Below are 19,681 nucleotides of genomic sequence, written 5' to 3' on the forward strand. Positions count from 1 at the left end.
CAGAATTTGGCGTCAACAACATGAAAGCAGAGATCCTTCCTGCCTTGTATCAACGGTTCAGGCTGGTGGTGGTGGTGTCATGGTGTGGGGAATACTTTCTTGGCACTCTTTGGGCCCCTTGGTACCAATTGAGCATCGTTGCAACACCACAGCCTACCTGAGTATTGTTGCTGACCATGTCCATCCCTTTATGACCACAATGTACCCAACATCTGATGGCTACTTTCAGCAGGATAATGCGCCATGTCATAAAGCTAGAATCATCTCAGGTTTCTTGAACATGACAATGAGTTCACTGTACTCAAATGGCCTCCACAGTCACCAGATCTCAATCCAATAGAGCATCTTTGGGATGTGGTGGAACGGGAGATTCGCATCATGGATGTGCAGCCGACAAATCTGCGGCAACTGTGTGATGCCATCCTGTCAATATGGACCAAAATCTCTGAGGAATGCTTCCAGCACCTTGTTGTATCTATGCCACGAAGAATTGAGGCAGTTCTGAAGGCAAAAGGGGGTCCAACCCATTACTAGCATGGTGTACCTAATAAAGTGGCCGGTGAGTGTGTATGTATATATATATATATATTATTTTATTATTTTTTTTTACAGTACAGGCAATTTTAAGAAGGTTTGTAATTGGGTTTATTAGGCAAATATGCATGCTCGAGTCCATCTGAACCCGAGCATTCGGCATTTGATTAGCGGTGGCTGCTGAAGTTGGATAAAGCCCTAAGGCTATGTGGAAAACATGGATATAGTCATTGGCTGTATCCATGTTTTCCAGACAACGTTAGAGCTTTATCCAAGTTCAGCAGCCCCAGCTAATCAAATGCCCATCGTTTGGGTTCGGATGGACTCGAGCCCGAACCCAGTTCGCTCATCTCTAGTCATTATCTGTATTCAAAAAGACTTTCCCCAGGTCCCCCCCCCCCTCCTCTCTAATACACTGCTCATTATCAGGAAATCTTGACTCTTTTACATCAGTTGAGCTCTGTTTAATCTATGGAGAGGTGAGGGGGGAGATTAGCCTCCAGCAGAGAACAAAGGATAACATAGTAAGACACTGGTATTCAGAGGTCAGTGCTGTCTTCAGAGGAGATAGCCCGGTGATGTAGCTGTAAATTAACTTGTTGTCCTGTTTAGGTGCCTCATCTTCCTCAACCCCTCCCCTCTCCATAAGAGAACCATTAAAGGGGTTATCCAGCGCTACACAAACATGGCCACTTTCTCCCTACTGTTGTCTCCAGTTTGGGTGGGGTTTTGAAACTCAGTTTCATTGAAGTAAATGGAGCTTAATTGCAAACCGCACCTGAACTGGAGACAACAGTAGGGGGAAAAGTGGCCATGTTTTTGTAGCGCTGGATAACCCCTTTAAGACAGAAAGGAGAGCTTATAAATGCTTTTTCACGATAAAAATGCATTTTTCGGCTAATAAACCCAATTACAAAGTTTCTTAAAATCGCCTGTACTATTGATTTCTGCAAAAAAAAAGTTTAAACAACAGTGACACTTTAACTGAGCTGTAAGTTAGCAATGCTTAATGAATTGCTGGTTTACTGTTGACAAATGGGATGGGCTCTCTATGCCTAACCCTGGGAATCTGTGCCACAGTAAGGGTGGGTTCATACTAAGGAATTCATGCGGACATATCACTTCTTTCGGCAGATAGCGGAATACCGCGGCCCATAGAATGGTGTCTATGGAGCCGGCAGAAAGGCGCGCGGCCGTGCGCGCAGATAGCCGACAGAATTCTGCGGATATTATACGCGAGAATTCCTCAGTATGAACCCACCCTTAAAGAGTAAGCCCACAATCTTTATACATCACTGGCCTTTGCAGCATCTGGTGAGGCTGATGGTTCTATGATGTTCTACATTAAATGCGGTCTTCAGAAATCTCGGTGAGTACTGCAGAAACATCTTCAGGTGTATGGAACAGATTTTTAGTTGCAGAAATTTCAGCAGTAATCTATGTGTAAATATAGAACTATAGGGAGCAATTACAATAGACTATTAAGTATACAAGTTACAATATACAGCTGTGGTGGTCAATCCAATATATTGTAGAGATCTCAAAGACCATCTTTGGCTCATACACAGGGCTGCCAAAGGAAGGCGCACATGTATGACAATTACACAGCTTAATTTGTGGCCTGTTTTTTATCCATATGTCTGGCTTCACGTGGGTCCATTTCAGATGAGTAAATTGAAAAGCAGCAGCCAGCACTATTTTGGCAGTTGTCAGTTTGGGTTGTCAGGCCCAGAGTCAGGTCAGGACTTGTGGCAGTCACATGGATGCAAAAATGCAGTTGTATTACACCCATGTGAACCTACCTCAGCTAGGTCCTGAGTAAGCAGACATATACACTCTCTTTTCAGATCTTCTCATGCCTTAGTAAAATACACGTAGAGTGAATACAGATCACGGGCACAAAAGGCCCATACATAGATACATATACAATACTCCAACAAGGAGCCTAGAAACCTTCTCCCTCATAACAAGTAGCCACATCCTTTGCTTAGTCAGTGGTAGTTGGAGATTGGAGAAATTTCTATTGATAGTTAGGCCCGATTCACACATCCATAGTCTGTAATCTGCAGACCTGCAGCTATGAACAGGACTACAGATGTGCACCAGTAGCCATCTGCATTAGTATGGACCTAATAATTTAGAATTGGGAATCCGCATGGAGCCCAGCCCCAACATTGACTCAAAATACCTACAGGTGTGTGTATAGGGCCATCAAAATTAATGGGTCCTTATTTTGTGTGAAAAGGGCCTTAAACTGTTATGGCCTACTGATTGCCAGCACATTAAAAACTAGTTGTTAGCTGGTTAATGGACATTTACTATACTAACAAACCAAAAAAAGCCCTTTTCTGTGTCCAGCTTCCGCAGAGTCCCTACACAAGATTTGATCTATGGTCCTGTATATACTCACTCTTACCCCTTTACCCTGGAATGCATAATTCATAAATCCTCAGGATTTAACATCAGGAAAACTTATTATGCTAAAACACTGGTGGAGGCTGAACAAACAGGAATTTCTTCCCTACAGCAAATGTAACTAATCCAATCTTTTGAAGGTGCAAGTGTTTTTCATAAATAAAATATCGATCCTGAAATTAAAGAGCATTGCCATAATATTTTATAGCATGTTTTCTAGATAGAGGTCATCCCACACATCTTTACCTGCAGCTTATTAAGGTAATAAAAAAACAGCATCACTGCCAAAAAAGAAGCTAGTAGTAAAGTACACCACAAAGTTCGATATTTCTGCTGGATCTGGCAATGGAGTCAAATCAGCCATGGTCTTTGCTTTCTGCATTCTCCTGGGATTGTGGTCAAATCTGAGTGAATCTGTTTCGTTGTCAAATTTGTGTTTATTCAAACACAGAATTACCATCTCAGGTCATGCCACACAGTGCAGTTGTCTGGTAAGACAACCCCAAGGGAGAGGGGGCTCAGCTGCCATGAAGCCTCACCTAGGTGACACTGTCCATATAGGAGAGGGGTCTCAGCTGCTGTGAAGCCCCACCTAGGTGACACTGTCCATATAAGAGAGAGGGCCTAGCTGCAAGGAAGCCCCACTTAGGTAAGACTTTCCATATAGGAGAAGGTTCTCAGCTGCCATGTAGCCCCACCTAGGTGACACTGTCCATATAGGAGAGAGGGCCCAGCTGCCATTAAGCCCCACCTAGGTGACACTGTCCATATAGGAGAGAGGGCCCAGCTGCCATTAAGCCCCACCTAGGTGACACTGTCCATATAGGACAGAGGGCCCAGCTGCTATTAAGCCCCACCTAGGTGACACTGTCCATATAGGAGAGAGGGCTGAGCTGCCATGTAGCCCCACCTAGGTGACACTGTCCATATAAGAGAGCGGGCCCAGCTGCCAGGAAGCCCCACTTAGGTGACACTGTCTACTGATGTAATGAAGCTATTTTAATGCAGCAAGAAGACATAGACAAGTATTATACAGGTATATATGAAATGTGCAGCATCTAAACTTGTGGATAGTGTGGAGAACTGCACATAGAGTAAAGGGGGTGACAGTATCACTTTGAATGACCAAGGGGTCTGTTGCAAGTTTAGCAGTAAATAGATAGAATAGTGACATCTAGTACTCACAAAAAGGGATCTTAGTAGTAGCCTGTCTCCATATTACAGACAGGGGAAGCCCTGACCACCCATTGTAGATCTTTACAATAAATAATAATAATAATAAATAATAATAATAAAATACCTTTTTATATAGCACCAACTGCTGTACAGAGATGGGCAACCTGTCTCCATTTGGGCTCACAATCTAAACTACAAGATGACCTGTCACTATGTTTTTAGTGTGGGAGGAAACCTAATACAATACAAACTCCTGTCAACTCAGGGCTAAAACCCAAGGCAAAAATATATCTCACTAGGCCTATTTTATTATTCAGTAAAAAAAAGGGGTATCCAAGGTTAGGCAAAACACAGCTACTTTCTTGCAAAGACAGCACCACCCTGTCCACCTCTGGTTGTGTGTGGTTTTACAATTCAGTCCCTTGACTTCAATATAACCGAGTTGCAGAACCATACCCAAACTGAGGACAGGAGTGTTGCTGTTTCTGGAAGAAAGCAGCCATGTTTTTCTAAGCCCGTATAATCCTTTAATGCAAAATGAAAAGCGAACACTTAACTGTCTATAAGTAGAACCATACAATAAAAAGGATTTGCAGAATTGTAAAGATGAGAGATACCAGTGGATGGAACAATTATATCTAACACAAAATGTTATAGTCAAACACTGTATTTTGTAGTAAATGTTGATGACATTCATATTAAATATACACCTTTCCAGTGGCCTATGTTTCATTCCATTTTATGTATTCATAAAAGGGAAGCATAAAAATATTGCATAGTTTTGCTCACACTTAATCCATTTAAGGTCTTGTATCCACTGTATCATAAATTGCATGTTATACATTATGTGACTGTATAGTACGATAAAAAGTAAGAAAAAACACACAAATGACTAACTGTGCTACTATGCCAACCATCGTTCGTATAATCGTTAACGATTAACGATCTCAAACGACCGCTATTGCGAAACACCTGAAAACGTTCACTCATTTCCATGGAACGATAATAGTTACTTATGATCGTATTCGCGATAGTTTCTTCTTCGCTATTTATTCGCTATTGCATTCGTATCTACTGCAAACGACCGAACGACATCTTATTCAATGCGAACGATTTGCGAACGTTTTGCGAACGAGTAACGATAAAAATAGGTCCAGGTCTTATAAAGCGATCAACGATTTCTCGTTCGGTCAATCGTTAACTGCATTTCAACCGAACGATTATCGTTTAGATTCAAACGATTTAACGATAATCTGAACGATAATCGTCCGGTGGAATAGGGCCCTTAGCGTTTCTGACATTAGTTGAAAACAAATGGAACATCCTTTGATGATATTATACTGCATATTGTACTTTTTTTATTTTTTTTAGAGCTCCTTTTATTTATTGATGACAGATGGCATTTTCACCTATGACGCTGATGACTCTGAAGTATATGATAATAAATGGGAGCTGAGAAAACGATAGGGACCTAAATTACAAAGGAAGGTGTCTGGCCATATGCCTCCTCAATCAGAAATGCTTAAAATGACATTACAACCTGTAAACTTATGACCAGTCTATGACAATCTTTAAGAGGTTCTTCCACCTTAATCATTACCGTAATGACAATAGAATTTAAGAGGGTTTTCTAGAGAGCAGAAAAGGTATTAACAGCTCCATTTCCACCTCGGTCTTGCCTTGGAAGTATACCAAGATAGAAGGGGGGGGCAGGTATCATATGGCTTGTTGGGGTACCATATGGCACGTTACGCCAACATTGTGCAACTAATGGCCACTGCATGCAGGCGTGCTTTTGTCCATACACGATGATTGCAATATGTTACCTGTCCCCCCTCACCTCGGAAGGTATATTTCTCTCTCCTTTCCATATTACAGATAGCAGCAGCACTGCCCTTGGGGTATGTGCACGCTACGGAATCCCGGCGGATCAACCGCCACGGATTTAGCAGCTTGTGCATGCGTGCATCTCCGCTTGTCCCATAGTTTGTCGGATTCCGCCATCCGCCTGAAGAATGAGCAGGTTCATTTTTCGGGCAGATGGCGCAATCTGGCAAACTATACAATGAAGCCTATGAGAGCAGTGAAGATGGGCGTGACTGCCAGCGTCCGCGTGACAGGCGACCCACCGGGATTCCGTAGTGTGCACATATCCTAACACTGTAGATCTTTAGAGTACAATAGTAACAATATAGGGGGAGAGTTATCAAAGCCTGTGCAGAGGAACAGTGGAGCAGTTGCTTATAGCAACTAATAGGATGGCTTTTTCACTTTTAAAAAGGCCTCTAAAAATTAAACCTAGAATCTGACTGGTTGCTATGGGCAACTGCTCCAGTGTTCCTATGTGCCAGAAATGTCTATAGTGAAAATACCCCTTTAACTGTCTGACTAAATAAAAAACATGGACATTTTTCAAACAAAAGCTCAAACAGCTACAAAACCATATTGTTTATGGATAACTTTGAGACTACTGACAGTCAGCCTTTGAGGGGATGATAAGAAACACATTTACCTCAATCACAGTAGACAGATATATCTAACGCATATGCTATCAACTGGTATGAACCTCAGAACTTCCTGCTTGGCATTCAGCCACTTACTGGGATATTTTGCATAGGTTTGCACTAGGATGTAACATAATGCACCTTCATTCTATTCCCAAGCCAAACTAAGTAATCCAAAGAATAAGGTCATCCAGGACAATGTAAATCCACAAGGAACGCAGGTTCCACCCTTCTCATGTAGAAATGAAAAGTAATTATTTTTTAGAAGTAGACGGAATAGACATACAAACAGTAATTATTGACAATATGAGATTAAAGATCACAGAAGCAAACAACAGGGACGCAGTCATACTGTTTATATATCATTAATGATGAGGAAATACAGTGGGAATACTAAACTTCCACTCTTACCTCAGATTTCCACACAATGTATGACTGACTTATCTGGTTTTGCACTTTTTTCTGCTGCAGCCACTTTCTAGGTGAGAAGATGCTGTTGGTACTGCCACTGGGGGTGAGAGTCAGAGGGCTGCGAGCCAGGAAGGGCAGGTCCCATGCAGTGTTCCTTTTGATTCCCTTAATGTCATAGTCAAAGTGAAAGCTGGTAGAGGGCGATTTTTCCAGCGGAGTTGTCGGGGTAGAAAATGAACCATGTGCCACTGTTTTCTGCTTGAGGCGCATAGACCTGGATACAGCTAGGTAATCAGATGAAATTATAGTCATGCTTCCTGACATAGAATAACTTTCGGAGTCCCTCCATTTACTTGCATGCAGTGATGTACCATTACTGGAGTCCTCGTGCAGTACAGGTGCTTGTTCATCCCCTTCGCTGCTGTAATTTCGAATAATCGCAGGATCCAAGCTGCGGGTTTGGCGTAGTCTGTTTTTAGTAAGAGTTTTTGCCGTTGGGGACGAGCATGAGAATACGCTGTTCAACAAGTTTTGTCCTGACATTTTTTTTTTTTTTTTCCGCTTACGAGACTATGCTTCGTCCTCTTTCTGAGAAGTAAGAGACTTTCACGCTCCACTTTTGGGAACTAGTTCTCCACAGATGTTCTGTCAGATGAGAGCAATGCCAGCAGGCTTCAAGCGAGATTATTCCATCGTGTTCTCCCAGAACAGCATGCTTTCCATAAAGTCTACGTCTAATGAAGAACTACTAAAAGGAGTACAAAAGCAGTTTTTACTTTCCCCAGTTTGGATCTCCTCAGTCACATTCCTTTATTCATTTTTATAAGCTTCAGTGCAAGAATCCTGCAGGAGAGCTGGTTTACAGAGGATAAGAAGGGGAGGGAAGGACAGAACGGAGCTGGGATTCTGTCTCCTAACACAGCTCTCCCAGTCACTCCTCCCAGCTATACTCCAGCAATCAGCTGTGCTGTGATCTCTCCACATTTACCTGGATGGCAGCTCGCTTATGCTCTTTTCCATACTGGTAGGGCAGTCTATCAGAGCAGAAATCTACAACCGCTGCACAATTGGGGACACAAGATACTAATACATTTTGTATTTCTCTATAATTTACAAACATTTTATGGCTATAAAAGAAATATAACTATTGGTTCATTAATACTGTACAAACATATATTGGGTTTTTATAGAGCTTCAATGGTATCTATTACCAGGGTTTCTATAGGATAAGGGACATTATTCGATGGAACTGAAAGAAGAGGGCATGTTTTTTTTAATAGCCTTAACATTTTCCCCTAAACAGAAGATTTAGGTCTATCTAATACTTTGGTCATCTTATAGTGTCCTAAAGCCCCTATTACATGGGGAGATCAGTAAGAGCAAGTGAGCGCTGACTTGTCAGGTCAGCATTCGCTTGCTCCTCGCTCCCCACACGGCGCTATTACACGTTCCAACAGCGAGCATCTAAGTCCGGGGGGGGGGGGGGGCAGGTGCAGGGAGCTGCAGGGGAGCCCATAGGAGATAGAGGCGGTCTGTTGACGCTGCTCCTATTGCATGGAGTGAAGACAGCCGATTTTTGCTGTCACAATTTTTGGTCTTTCACGATAACCAAAGACGACAATCAGCTTTAAAGGAGAATTTTTGTTAAAGTTTTTATTAAAGTATTGTATTGCCCCCCAAAAGTTATACAAATCAACAATATACACTTATTACAGGAAATGCTTATAAAGTGTTTTTTTCCCTGCACTTACTGCTGCATCAAGGCTTCACTTCCTGCATAACATGGTGATGTCACGACCCGACTCCCAGAGCCGTGTGGGCTGTGGCTGCTGGAGATGATGATGGCAGAGGGATGCTCAGTGTCCCTCCAAAGCCCTGTATCCCTCAGTGTCCCCCTGCCATCATCCTCTCCAGCAGCCACAGCCTGCACAGCTCTGGGAGTCAGGGCGTGACATCACCATGTTATCCAGGAAGTGAAGCCTTGATGCAGTAGTAAGTGTAGAGGAAAAAAGCAGTTTATGTGCATTTCCCGTAATAAGTGTATATTGGTGATTTGTATAACTTTTGGGGGGCAATACAATACTTTAATAAAAAATTTTGCTGGACTTCTCCTTTAATCTTGCTGGCAGCTGATTATTGCCTTTTATTACACAAAGCGATTATCAGCCGTAATGGCCGCTAATCAGCGATATATGGCTGGAAAATTGCTTTGTGTATTAGGACCTTAACATAAAGGATCTGTCTGGTTAGAAAAAAAAAAAAAGAAAAGGAAATAATTGTAGTGAGCCTAGTGAAGGAGCTTCTGTGACATAATAAGCAGTTTGCTATCTCACACTTGGAGTAGTTGTAGATAAAGTGACCTGTCATTCCATGGGGAAGGGGGGGGATGAATATGAGTCACTGTTACAGGAAGACATTATCTGAATTGTCACTGACTGTGGCGTCCACAATTTTCACAACTAAATAAAATTATAAAACTAAAATAAAATTATATTTCGCAGGCTTGTTTATTACACTGGCTATAAAAGTATCATTTGGCTTGATGGCTAGTAAAAACACCGGGTCCAGTTTGGCATATCCACTAGTGTTTACTATAGATAATGGTGTCTGTTCAGTCTCCAGACTGATTGTGGCTGACCACAGATTTGAGGGTATAACAGCACACGCCAGATTTAACCATCAGCGCTTTATTTTTCCTAGAAAAGGCAATGCTGTTGGATTTTTACTATCCTACAGTGAAGTGGTGACAGTAACACCATCCCTTTCACACTGACTGCACATGAACATTTCTGAAATTCCCAATGTGCAGACTATGCAGAGATCCACAGCTGGGGATAGAATGATGGACTGTATATATACCAGATTCCTGCTACATCTCAGCTAATATACCCTATGGAAGCTGGATACAATTGCTTACAGAGTATCACCCAGCAGAGACAGCTTTTTAATTGCTAGATCCCATTGGACAGATGTACTGATGTGTCTGTCCCCCTGGCTTGTTTTGTGTCACATAGGCTTCCAGACGCATTTACTATTTACATGCACCAAAAGGAGGTGTATCATCACCTGCAAATTATTAAATAAAGGCACCAGATTATGTCGCACAATATACCATACATATATACTTATGAATATGCTTGCGCAATTTTTGCATTTTTGCGACTTTGTGTGCAACTTTTTACTTAGATACATTTACTATGGCATTGCTACATGTTAATAAATCAGTCACAAGATATTGGAACAAAATACACACCAATCCCTATTAGAATAGTTGCACACATTAATCTCCTTAGTAAATGTTGCTCCATGTGTTCAACAAAGATGCATGCGAATTGAAAGACTGGATTTGTCTGGGTAAATGATTGCCAAACAACTTTGCTAGCAGTTACCCAATGTCTGTAGCAGACTTCGGAAATAACTATGGCCAAACAGCAGAATACACTCATTGACAAACAAATAATGCACCCAGATAAAAATGCAGTAATGTCCCAGGCAGATATGTAAATTATTACAGGTTGGTCTGATTAGACACTGGGTCTTGCCACAAGACGGGATAAAAGTGCTTCTCCTGCTGCCCTCTAAAAAGGCTCTCAGGCGCTACTTTTGGCTAGTGTACCTCTTAATTTGAGTTTTTTGACTGCTAAATATGCTTCTTTCAAAAACATTTTGCCCAATTTGCAGATGTTGAAAGGGGGTGCATCATTGGACTGAGAGAATAAGGATGGTCTGCCCACCATCTAGGCCGCTCTGACAAAGCTGTTAGGAATTTTGGGAGCTGTGGTTACATGAGGCCATGCATAGGCTCTGGATGGCCCAGACAGACCACTGTTATGGAGGACTATTTAAAGAATTTAATTGATTTCTAAAAAACAGCAGCCTGCAGGTGAAAATTGATTACAAAACTTACCTCTTCCCATGCCCTCGGTGAGCGGCTGGAGCAGCCGCAGAACCCCAGCTGGGCTCCAGGATCTTCGGGGTGTCCACACCACAACTGGACCAGCCACTCTATGGGACACTGCTCCAGTCACTGATTGGCTGACAGGCATCCCCCTTCCCGAGTCATGGCGTCATCACAACTCAGGGGAAAAATGACTTCCAGCAGGGGTCCCGCAGTCGCCCCAGCTGCTCACTGTGGGCACTAGGAGAGGTAAGTGCATATTTATAATCAATTTCTGCCCTTCCCCTGCAGGCTGCCGGCTTCTCCTTTAATCCATCTACAAGCAGAAGCAGTTCCTACAGTTTCCTTGTTTAACATCCCGATACAGGTAGCATCTTCATTACACAGCCATGTCTCTGCCTGGACTATTTTCAGGTGCTTAACAGAAGAAAATTTGGTGTCATGGTGCCCATTAGGTTTCCGGTCATTGACAACCAGCCACTGTTACCTTTGTTTGCAGTCTGCTGTCATGAACAAGAAACAGTAGGGGGCTGCTACAGACTGGAACCATATTGTCTTTAAAGAAGAATTCAGGTTTCATTTGGGATCTGCCAATAGTTAATTTTGAGTACAGGGCCTTGTAGCCAGCACTTCATTCCTGTTTTTGCTATGAAGTGACACACCACCCAAACATTGGGTGGGATTATCTGGGAAGCTATTGCATATGACAGTCACCCCTAATAGTAATAGAAGGTACACAAGCAGCTTAGCAATATGTAAGGGAAATCCTGCAGCCATGTGTTGCCTCTCATGGCAGGGTTCCAGCTGGTATTTTTCAGCAGGAGTTTTCCAGGAATGCCTCCACCAGATTGTAACACTTCCTTGGCCTGTCCAGCTGCCATATTTATCACCAATCAAGCATTTATGGAACCAGCAGGGAAGTCTGCAGGATCTACAGGTCCAGCTTCAATATCCGTGGGCCATGTGCCATGCCAAACCACATCAAATCTTGTATCTAGGCTTGAGGTTGCTTTCAATTGTACAGTTTTCCCTTAATAATTCTTTCACACTGATACTTTAATCACTTCCATGTATCATCATTACAGTCACACACAAAGTTTTATTCAATTTGAAAAACTCCTTATTGGTGTATTTTACTTTGGCAAGGAGTGTAAATAAATATTTCCAATTTCAATTTGGCTAAGATCTTGGGAATCTATAACCCAACTAACACTATGAACTTTTTGTCATGTTCCTCAAACCATTCCTGAACTTCCATTAGTAAATACCATTACCATGGAGGGGTAGGTTACACTGCTCCACTGACTCTCTTTCATCCCACAGTACATTCTAGAGCTCTCTTTTGGGTAAATGATACACACTCGCCCAGATGTCCGTATAAAGTTAAAAAAGTGTGATTCACTAGGCCAGGCCCCCCCCTGTCTCCCTCTATTGCATCTTTCAGTTATGATGCTCATGTGCCCAATTGTAGGTGTAGGTAGTGGTCAGCATTTAGCTGGTTTGCACCCTAAAACGCAGTAAGGGCCCACTCAGACCACCGCTCGTGCCAGTCACAGATACATTGGGAAACTGTCAATATGACATGTCAACATATCCCTGCTCGGACCCTGTTAGTTTTCTAAACGTAATTTATCAAGTGTATCTTAATCTTTGCCCAGACTGAGAGGGATAGTTTGCAACACTTTAAAGTAGGAGACAAAAGCTGGATATGCTTGTAAAATGACAATATTGTAGTCAATAATGGGCCATTGAAATGAATGGGGTCATTTAAATGAAACAGGCCATTGAAACAAATGGGGTCTGTGCCTATCCAAGCAGGTATATGTCTGCATGTCATTTTGACAGCTTTCCAACAATTTCTATCATGGGCAGAATCAAACTTTCAACACTACAGTGACTCCTTTGCGTGATAACATTTAATTATAACGCACATCCTTTATTTATGGTGTTTATCACCCATCCACTGGTTGTCTTTACTTGGCATGTACTAAACACTACGTATGGGAACATGCCACAAGATCTCACATTTTTTAGATTATATGACCTAGTCATCTAGCCATCACAATTCAGCTCATATCCCTACACTTGTCCCTTTTTCCTGCTTTCAAACACTTCAATTATAAGAACTCACTAGCTGCCTAATATATCCCTTTACCTGGTTAATTGTAATGAGATCATTGCGCCTTTCAGTGATTTAACCCCTTGGTGCTGCTTGGGGGAACAAGGCCAGACAGTTTATCAAAGCGACTCTGTACCCACAATCTGACCCCCCCCAAACCACTTGTACCTTCAGATAACTGCTTTTAATCCAAGATCTGTCCTGGGGTCCGTTCGGCAGGGGATGCAGTTATTGTCATAAAAACAACTTTTAATCCTGCAGCGCTGTGTCTAACGGCCGGGGCTTTCATTTGTATATGCATTAGGCTGGCACACCCTCTCTGTCCTTCCTCCCCACCCTCCTCATTATTAGGAATACTCCAGGCAGATTGTTTCCTATTCCCTACCTGTGTGTATGAACATGGGCTGGATTGTTAATACACCTGTGCAAAGCTCAAACAGCAGTAAGGGCGAGTTCACACTACGGAATTCTCGCGGACAATGTCCACGGAATTCTGTCAGCTGTCCGTCCGCACAGGCACGCGCTTTTCCGACGGCTCCATAGACACCATTCTATGGGCCGGCGTATTCCGCGATCCGCTAAAAGAAGTGACATGACACTTCTTTCAGCGTATAGCGGAAAATGGGGCCGGCGGAAAGGCGCCCAGATGTGCGGGCGGACAGCTGACGGAATTCCGCGGACATCGTCCGCGAGAATTCCGTAGTGTGAACCCGCACTAAATGTTCCTGGGTCATTCCTAATGATGAGGAGGGTGGGGAGGAAGGACGGAGAGGTGGTGCCAGCCTAATGCATATACAAAAGTAAGCCCCGACCGTTAGACACAGCGCTGTAGGATTAAAAGTTGTTTTTATGACAATAACTGCATCACCTGCCGAACGGACCCCAGGACAGATCTTGGATTAAAAGCAGCTATCCGAAGGTACAAGTGGTTTGGGGGGGGGGGGTCAGATTGTGGGTACAGAGTCGCTTTAACACACATTGCAAAGCTATATAACTTTGTCATTTGTGTTAATTGAGCAGAAAAAGAAAAGCGCTGCACTATCCCTTTAATGACCAATGACTCATTTTACAAAATCTGTTCTTTTGTAACATATTGTACTGTATGTTAGTGGCAAAATTTGGTCACCATTGTGTAATTTTTGTGAATATTAAAAAAAAAATATATATATATATATATATATATATATATATATATATATATATATAATGAAAAATGTATTCATTCATTTTTCAATATTAAACTTACAATATTCAGCACGCTGTAAAAATTTCAGAATAGATGCATTGTATGAGTCACTACGGTTACAGCGATGCCAAATTCGTATAGTTCACTGTTGTGAAATTTTTTTTTTGCAGAAATTAATAGCCCAGGCGATTTTAAGAAACTTTGTAATTAGGTTTATTAGGCAAATATGCCATTATCTGTATTAAAAAAGACTTTTCCCAGGTCCCCCCCTCCTCTCCTTTCTGTCATCCACTGCAAAAAAATCACGATTTGTGACTTGTTGCATCACACACAAACCTGTCTGTTCTATAGAGAGGGGAGGGGGGAGGAGGGAGTTACCCAGCAGCAGAGAGCTGAGAACAAAGGATTACACAGCAAGGAGCTGGGTGACAGGGTAATCAGAGGTCAGTGCTGATTATCCATAGGAGAACAATGAAGACAGGGGGAGAGCTTCAAACTGCTTTTTCCTGATAAAAATAAATTTTTCGGCTAATAAACCCAATTACAAAGTTTCTTAAAAATCGCCTGGACTATTGATTTCTGCAAAAAAAAAAAAAAAATAAATTTACAACAGTGATACTTTGGCACAATAGAATAGAATAGAATAGAACAGAATAGAATAAAATAATTTTTTGTGGTAAAATGTATAGTTTTTATTGATACCAAATTTTACATATGACGTTTTTTCTTAGGCAGTTTGACAAAATACAGTAAGGGCCCGATTACATTCAGCCGATTATCGCTTGTAATGGAGACAACGATCAGCCAATGACAACGATAACCGGCTCTGAGCGGACAGGAAACTCAGCCAATCCCTGGCCGTAGCGGTCCCGCCCAGTGATAGGCCACTCTGAAGCTGCAGCTGTTGGGAAGCGAGTAGAGATGAGCGAACCGGGTTCGGGTTCGAGTCGATCCAAACCCGAAGGTTCGGTATTTGATTATTGGTGGCTGCTGAAGTTGGATAAAGCTCTAAGATTGTCTGGAAAACATAGATAAAGCCAATGACTATATCCATGATTTCCAAATAGCCTTACAGCTTTATCAAAGTTCAGCAGACACCGCTAATCAAATGCCGAAAGTTCGGGTTCGGATCGACTCGAGCATGCTCGAGGTTCCTTCATCTCTAGAAGCGAGCAGAGGGCAGGAGAAGACCGGGGGCGTGGAGGGGTAACATATAAGAGTTTTGGGCCATGAGCATTGCAGTCCTTGCTAAATTATAGAGCCGTGTAATAAGCTCAGTAAACGAGCGCCAATCTTAGCCTTTTCACATTATTGATCGGGCCGTCATCCGCTAATAGGACCCTAATTCTGATGCTGTTTTTTATTTACATTTTTTCACAGTGTGCGTCATGCGGTATAAATAATAAAGTTTTATAGCTTGGGTTGTTAAAGATGTAGCGACACCAAACATAGAGAGTTTTACGTAACAGTTTATAATATATGGATAATACAATGCATTTTACTACTGGGGGAGGGTTGGGGGGGGATTATTTTTTTGTAATGTTTTATTGCAAACTTTTTTTTTACTCGTACACTAGTGTACATTACTGATCACTGTTCCCACTGTAGTACAGTGTATTATCTATGCCTTGAAATGGGGTTGCTAGGTGTTGTTAGCAGTGGCTAGCTGTTTTTTTACTTGGGCACTTAGTCACGGTAGCCAGGAGTGGTGATGTCCACCTTCAGGTACACCAGCACGATGCTTTGTAAGGGTAGCACTAGGTGTGTGTGTGTATGTGGGTGCAAGTGCGGCGGAGAGGAATTAGCACTGAACCAGAATAACTAAACTCTTTAGTGCAATACAGTTAAGACTTTTTGAAGGTGAAAGTGCGACAAAAACAATCACACAAAGACAGGGCCGGCTCCAGGTTCTTGTTGGCCCTCGGGCGACAGAGCCTCAGCGGGCCTCTCATCCATCCATCATCCACACACTATGCACAATCACTTGGGACACCACTTACATACACAAACTTTACTCACACAGACACTGACTGACAAACTGACTATGACTGACACAGACTAACTGACTGACACACATTGACTGACTGAGTGACTCTGACTGACACACCAAGACACTGACACATGCTGCACTTAAAGCTCAGGCGTCTCCCTCTTCTACTCTGTTGGGCTGCTTTCCACACTGAGGTTGAGGATCTTCAGGACATGTGATCAGGTCCTTCACCCTTTTCTCTCTGCAGGTCCTGCTCCGTCTCCTGTGTCTTCTGATGTTCACCCCCTCCCCCTGCACTACAGTGAGCAGGCTGAACATAAGAACATCAGGCCCCTCTCCCTCTCTGGGCCCTAGAAGCGCTGTATGCCCCAGCACTTGCCCAGGTAAGCCCTGTGCTGACACCGGCATTGCATGGAATGTCCTTTCTCCTGATGGACAACACAGAACATTTAGCTTGGGTGCTGGTAGTGTAGATAGGTTAAAAAGCTATTAAAAAGTGTAGCTTGAGTACAGTAGGTTAAGAAGTGTAGCTTGAGTAGAACAGGTTAAGGGACTGTCTTGGGGCCTTGCCTATCTAGTACAGTACTCTGCCGGGATGCCTTGTAGTGTGATGGTGCAGAAGAAGAATCTCATAATCCCGGTTAAGAATAGGAAGAGAAGAAGACCGCCTTCTGCTAGAAGAGCCCACCAATTGTCAGGTCTGACAGAGATACTTTTTGAAAGGTGAAATGCAGGAAGTAGTGACTCACCTGTACTGAGACACTACATCTATGTCAGCATTACTCTGACAGGCAATCTACACAGACATGCTGCTGAGCTTTGCTATATTGATTGTAGGGATCTTCCCGGGGCATGGTGTGTTTGGACACAGTTCACAGCAGACTTGGACTTATAAAATCCCAGCTTGGCGTTTATTTGCAGCATAAACAGTCCAGCAAACAGAAATACAGCAACACCGTGCTTTTAAGAACAAAACAAAAAGGTCTTGCCCGTCTGGGCACTTACTAACAGGTTTCTTCGCCTATCTGACACTAGACAAACAGTGCATCTTTCACCTGGATACCGCAGGGTGTATATAAGCTCCAGCAGTGGCTGCATTCACAGCTTCCACCAAACACACAGGCTGTTCACTCCTGGCTGAGAGCAACCATCTGCACACTGTGTGAGCTTTTACCTTCCCAGGCTGATTAGGGTCAGAGCTCACCTGATCCCAACACCTGAACTGGATCGAGGGGAGGGAATGGCAAGTCCCACTACCAAAACCTACCTGCCATTCCATGTAAATCCAGGCCCGGCAACAGTAAATAATAGCTCAGCAGCATAACACTGCTGAGCAACAGATCCCTCCTGGACTTACCATCTCACACTATGAAGTAACCTAGGTGAGATGTATACCCCCTCGAGCACTTCTCCTGTGACATGTCTACATATCCCCCCCTCTTTTTCAGACCGGAGGGCTGAGCATTTTGTCCCCACAGACAGTGTACCCTTGACAATGCATCAGGATTTGCCTGTAATTTCCCTGGCCTGTGTTCCACAGTGAAATTAAAGTTTTGTAGGGACAGAAACCATCTAGGTCACCCTTGCATTTTTCTCCTTGTTTAGCTTCATCCATGTTAGGGGGGCATGGTCTGTCACTAACTTGAATTTCCTACCTAGTAAGTAATACCTCTGGGATTCTAGGGCCCACTTCACTGCCAGACATTCTCGTTCCACAATGGCGTAGTTTTTCTCGGCCGGGGATAGCTTCCTACTTAAGTACATCACCGGGTGCTCCTCGCCTTTCACGACTTGTGAGAGAACGGCACCTAACCCTGTGTTGGAGGCATCTGTCTGGATCAGAAATTCTTGCCTAAAGTCAGGGGTAACTAGAACAAGTTGTTGGCACAAGGCAGACAAAAGGCTTTGAAAAGCCTTCTCGGCCTCTGGAGTCCATGTCACCATTGCTGACTTACCTCCATTTGTCAGGTTAGTTAGTGGGGCTGCAGCTGTTGCAAAGTTCGGTACAAACCTACGGTAGTAGCCCGTAATACCCAGGAAAGCTCTGACCTGTTTCTTTGGGTTTAGGCCAATTCTGTATTGCCTCAATTTTATTTAGCTGTGGTTTGATTAACCCTCTTCCAATAATGTATCCCAGGTATTTGGCTTGTTCTAAGGCTAATGCACACTTCTCCGCATTTATGGTTAACCCCGCATCACTTATGGCATCTAACACCGCCTGGAGCTTACAGAGGTGACTTTCCCAATCCGGGCTAAAAATGACCACATCATCGAGGTAGGCAGCAGAGTAATCACAATGTGGTCGCAGAATCAAGTCCATCAACCTCTGAAAAGTGGCAGGGGCTCCATGTAATCAGAATGGCATCACTACATATTGAAAGAGACCATCAGGGGTGGAGAATGCAGTCTTCTCTTTAGCCTCATGAGTAAGTGGGATCTGCCAATAGCCCTTTGTGAGATCGAGGGTGGTTATGTACCTGGCATTACCCATCCTTTCAATCAACTCATCTACCCTGGGCATGGGGTAGGCATCGAACTTGGAGATCTCATTTAACTTTCTGAAATCATTACAGAACCTCCAAGTTCCATTGGGCTTTGGGATTAGCACAATCGGGCTGGACCACTCGCTCTGTGACACCTCAATGACTCCTAGGTCAAACATACGTTTTACCTCGGCTGACACCGCCTCCCTACGTGCTTCTGGTATCCTATAGGGTTTGAGGTTTACTCTGCTTCTAGGCTCAGTTTCAATGTGATGATGAATGAGATGGGTACACCCTGGAAGGTCAGAAAACTTGTCTTTATTTTTCTGCAAAAACTCCTTAGCCTCCTGCTTCTGTGACACTGATAGAGTATCACCAATCTTCACCGGAGGGGTTGGTTGTGACAAATTATTAACAGTGTTTGTCGCCACCAAGGATTCCCTGTCTTTCCAGGGTTTGATCAAGTTTATGTGATAAACTTGGAAAGGCTTCCTTCTACCTGGTTGGTGCACCTTGTAGTTTACCTCACTGATCTTTTCTACAATTTCATAGGGACCCTGCCACTTAGCTAAGAATTTGCTTTCTACAGTGGGAACAAGTATGAGGACCCGGTCACCTGGGCTGAATGTCCTGATTCTTGCAGAACGATTGTAAATTCTACTTTGGCCCTCTTGCGCCCTCTGGAGGTGTTCCTTTACTAGGGGCATTACAGTGGCTATACGGTCCTGCATTTGTGCTACATGCTCAATAACACTCTTGTATGGGGTGGACTCACTTTCCCAGGTCTCTTTTGCAATATCCAACAAACCCCTAGGGTGACGACCATAGACCAACTCAAAGGGAGAGAACCCTGTGGACGCTTGGGGCACTTCCCTAATAGCAAACATCAGGTAAGGTAGTAAGTGATCCCAATCACGACCATCTTTTTCCATCACTTTGTTTAACATATGTTTCAGGGTTTTATT

The 19,681-nt window shown here is 43.2% G+C and overlaps 1 protein-coding gene across 1 annotated transcript in view; it reads right to left on the reverse strand.

Annotated features, from left to right (window-relative positions):
• ARHGAP6 (Rho GTPase activating protein 6) overlaps window positions 1–7,939 on the reverse strand; it is a 352,127-nt gene extending 344,188 nt beyond the window's left edge. Inside the window, exon 1 of the mRNA XM_069972958.1 lies at window positions 7,041–7,939. Coding sequence (XP_069829059.1) covers window positions 7,041–7,583 — 543 coding nt within the window. The 5' untranslated portion in view covers window positions 7,584–7,939. The remainder of the gene's footprint in view (window positions 1–7,040) is intronic.
• Between the last annotated feature and the right edge of the window lie 11,742 nt (window positions 7,940–19,681).

This window comes from Dendropsophus ebraccatus, chromosome 5 (assembly GCF_027789765.1).
Source record: "Dendropsophus ebraccatus isolate aDenEbr1 chromosome 5, aDenEbr1.pat, whole genome shotgun sequence".
Classification (NCBI taxonomy): Eukaryota; Metazoa; Chordata; class Amphibia; order Anura; family Hylidae; genus Dendropsophus; species Dendropsophus ebraccatus.